The sequence below is a fragment of the Geospiza fortis genome, unplaced genomic scaffold, assembly GCF_000277835.1.
Source record: "Geospiza fortis unplaced genomic scaffold, GeoFor_1.0 scaffold333, whole genome shotgun sequence".
In the NCBI taxonomy this organism is placed as follows: Eukaryota; Metazoa; Chordata; class Aves; order Passeriformes; family Thraupidae; genus Geospiza; species Geospiza fortis.
In genome coordinates, this window is record NW_005054347.1 from 4,220,257 (window position 1) to 4,222,403 (window position 2,147).

General features: G+C 46.5%; 1 protein-coding gene across 1 annotated transcript in view; it reads right to left on the reverse strand.

The window, feature by feature from the left end:
• Positions 1–1,392, reverse strand: part of EFCAB14 (EF-hand calcium binding domain 14) — a 13,830-nt gene extending 12,438 nt beyond the window's left edge. The window contains exon 1 of the mRNA XM_005423147.3: positions 1,108–1,392. Coding sequence (XP_005423204.1) covers positions 1,108–1,162 — 55 coding nt within the window. The 5' untranslated portion in view covers positions 1,163–1,392. The remainder of the gene's footprint in view (positions 1–1,107) is intronic.
• Between the last annotated feature and the right edge of the window lie 755 nt (positions 1,393–2,147).

Genomic DNA, 2,147 nt, shown 5'->3' on the forward strand with positions numbered 1-2,147 from the left:
CTCATGCAAAACTTTTACCAGCAGCACACCCTTTAAGGGGAGCAGTTCATGAAGAGCAGCACTTGCTGACCCAGAACACAGAAACAGCCACTGCTGGGAACACTCACAGCCACAAAGCAGCGCCTGGAACTGAAGGTATCCTGCAGAATGGGTGGACAGCAACTACAGCTAACTTTTAGAGTTCAGTATCAGTCAACACAAAAGCACATCTATCAGCAATTCTCTGTCACCCAGCCAGCCTGTTCCACCTTGGCAGGCAACTCCCACCTCACACGCCTGAACAGGAACACCCAAACACCAACACCAAAGAATTTCTACACACACTTCCTCAATGCCTCTTTTATCACAACCAAGACAACTCCTTTGCTCACCTTTTTCAATCTACAGAGGGTTTCAAACACATCTTGTGCCCAGAGCTGAGGTACAGAGAGCCAAGAGCATACCTTGTATGCACATATCACCATTTGTTATACCTCAGCCTACAGAAGTTATTATATTGAAAATCTTGGCATGGGAATCCTGACATGGACAGAGAAAACCTGAGCTTTACAAGCAAAACACTTCATCCTAACTCCACACTTCAAAGTATTAAAAATATTAGCTCCATACCACATGTAATCTGACATAAAAGTTGAACAAGAACAGGTCAGTGCAAGCAAAATAAACATTCAGAGGATACAGAGAGAAAATATAGTACTGAAACAACATTCAAATGGCAGTAATTTCATAGCAAGTACAGAGGCGGCTTAAAAGAGTTCAAGACAAGACCATAATTTTTCTTAATTTTTTTTTCAGAATTCCCTATAGTGCTTTGACAGGTCTGATCAGAACTTGTCCTCTGGAAGAGATCACTCTGAAGACCAAAGTCAGGAATTTTAGAAATGTATCCACAAGCAACTACAGGCCCACCCAGTCCAGTGTCCCTGCTCCTCAGAAGATACAGAGCAGGCAAGACTATCTAGCATTCACCTTAGATTCACCACGTCTCTCTGTTCTTGGCTCAGAGCACTCCTCAATTCAGGTGTTATTCGTCTACTCAGTATTTTCAGACTTTGACTGAGCAAGCAACCAAAGGAAATGTGAAATGGTAGCTACATTCATACTTACTAGTTCGAAACTTCTCCTTTATTGCATCCAAATCCTCCTTGAGAGCCACCTGCATCCAGACTAAGCCAACACACGCGACCACACAAGCAGCGAGAATGACAAACGCGCATAAAGGGTAACAGAACCTGCAGCACCGCAGGTAGTCTCCCCTGCAGAAAAGAAAGTAACAGCTTGTGAATATACAGCAGTGTCTAGAAAAGTGATATTTTAAATGCTACAAAGTAAGGACAGCATTTTAACCACACACATTTTGGCTGACGAGGGCTAACAAAGAGCGTTTTCAGGAATAAATAAGGCTATAAAGTCAGGTCAGGGCTGTTGCTCTCTATTCAGTTTATCCTCAGTAGGCACATCTAGCATATTTAAAAGCAGCTGTCAGGTTTCCTTTACTAAAATATCCTGCTCTACCGACATCAACTTATGCCAGGCACATCTCCTGATAGCTTGAAAAACACTCTTCAAGACAAGGAATTACCATAATGTTACTTCTAGAGCGTTCTAAATTGTGAAAGCCCAGGTTTCCCTGAGACATGCCTACTTTCAGGTATGCACAGAGGCCCATTATTAATGCTGTTACTTAACTGAAAAGCTTATGTAGTGGCAAAAGCACAGCACGTCCCCGAGAAAAGCAGCACTGTGCCAGCTCGCAGGACGGTGCCACGCTGAGCACACACACACACGCGGGTAACTGCGCCCAGCATCACCCCCAAGTTTAGTCCACAAGGGCTTGTGCTGCGTGGAGCACAAAACAGAAAAAAAAAAATTAAAAAACGAGAAGAAGGTCCAGCGGGAGCTGTCCCTGGCCGTGGCTTGGAGCTAAATGATCTTTAAGGTCCCTTCCAATTCAAGCCACTCTGAGACCCGACAATACCTCTATCCCCAGACAGGCGACCTGGGGGTCGGACACGCTCAGTGCAGCTCCGGGTGTCCCCTGGCAGTCCCCAGACCCACACGCCCCCTTTTAGCCCCAGCCGCGAACGCGACCCGCCGACGGCAGCGCAGCCCCGCCGCGGCGCCGGAGCCGGACCCGGCCCGGCCGC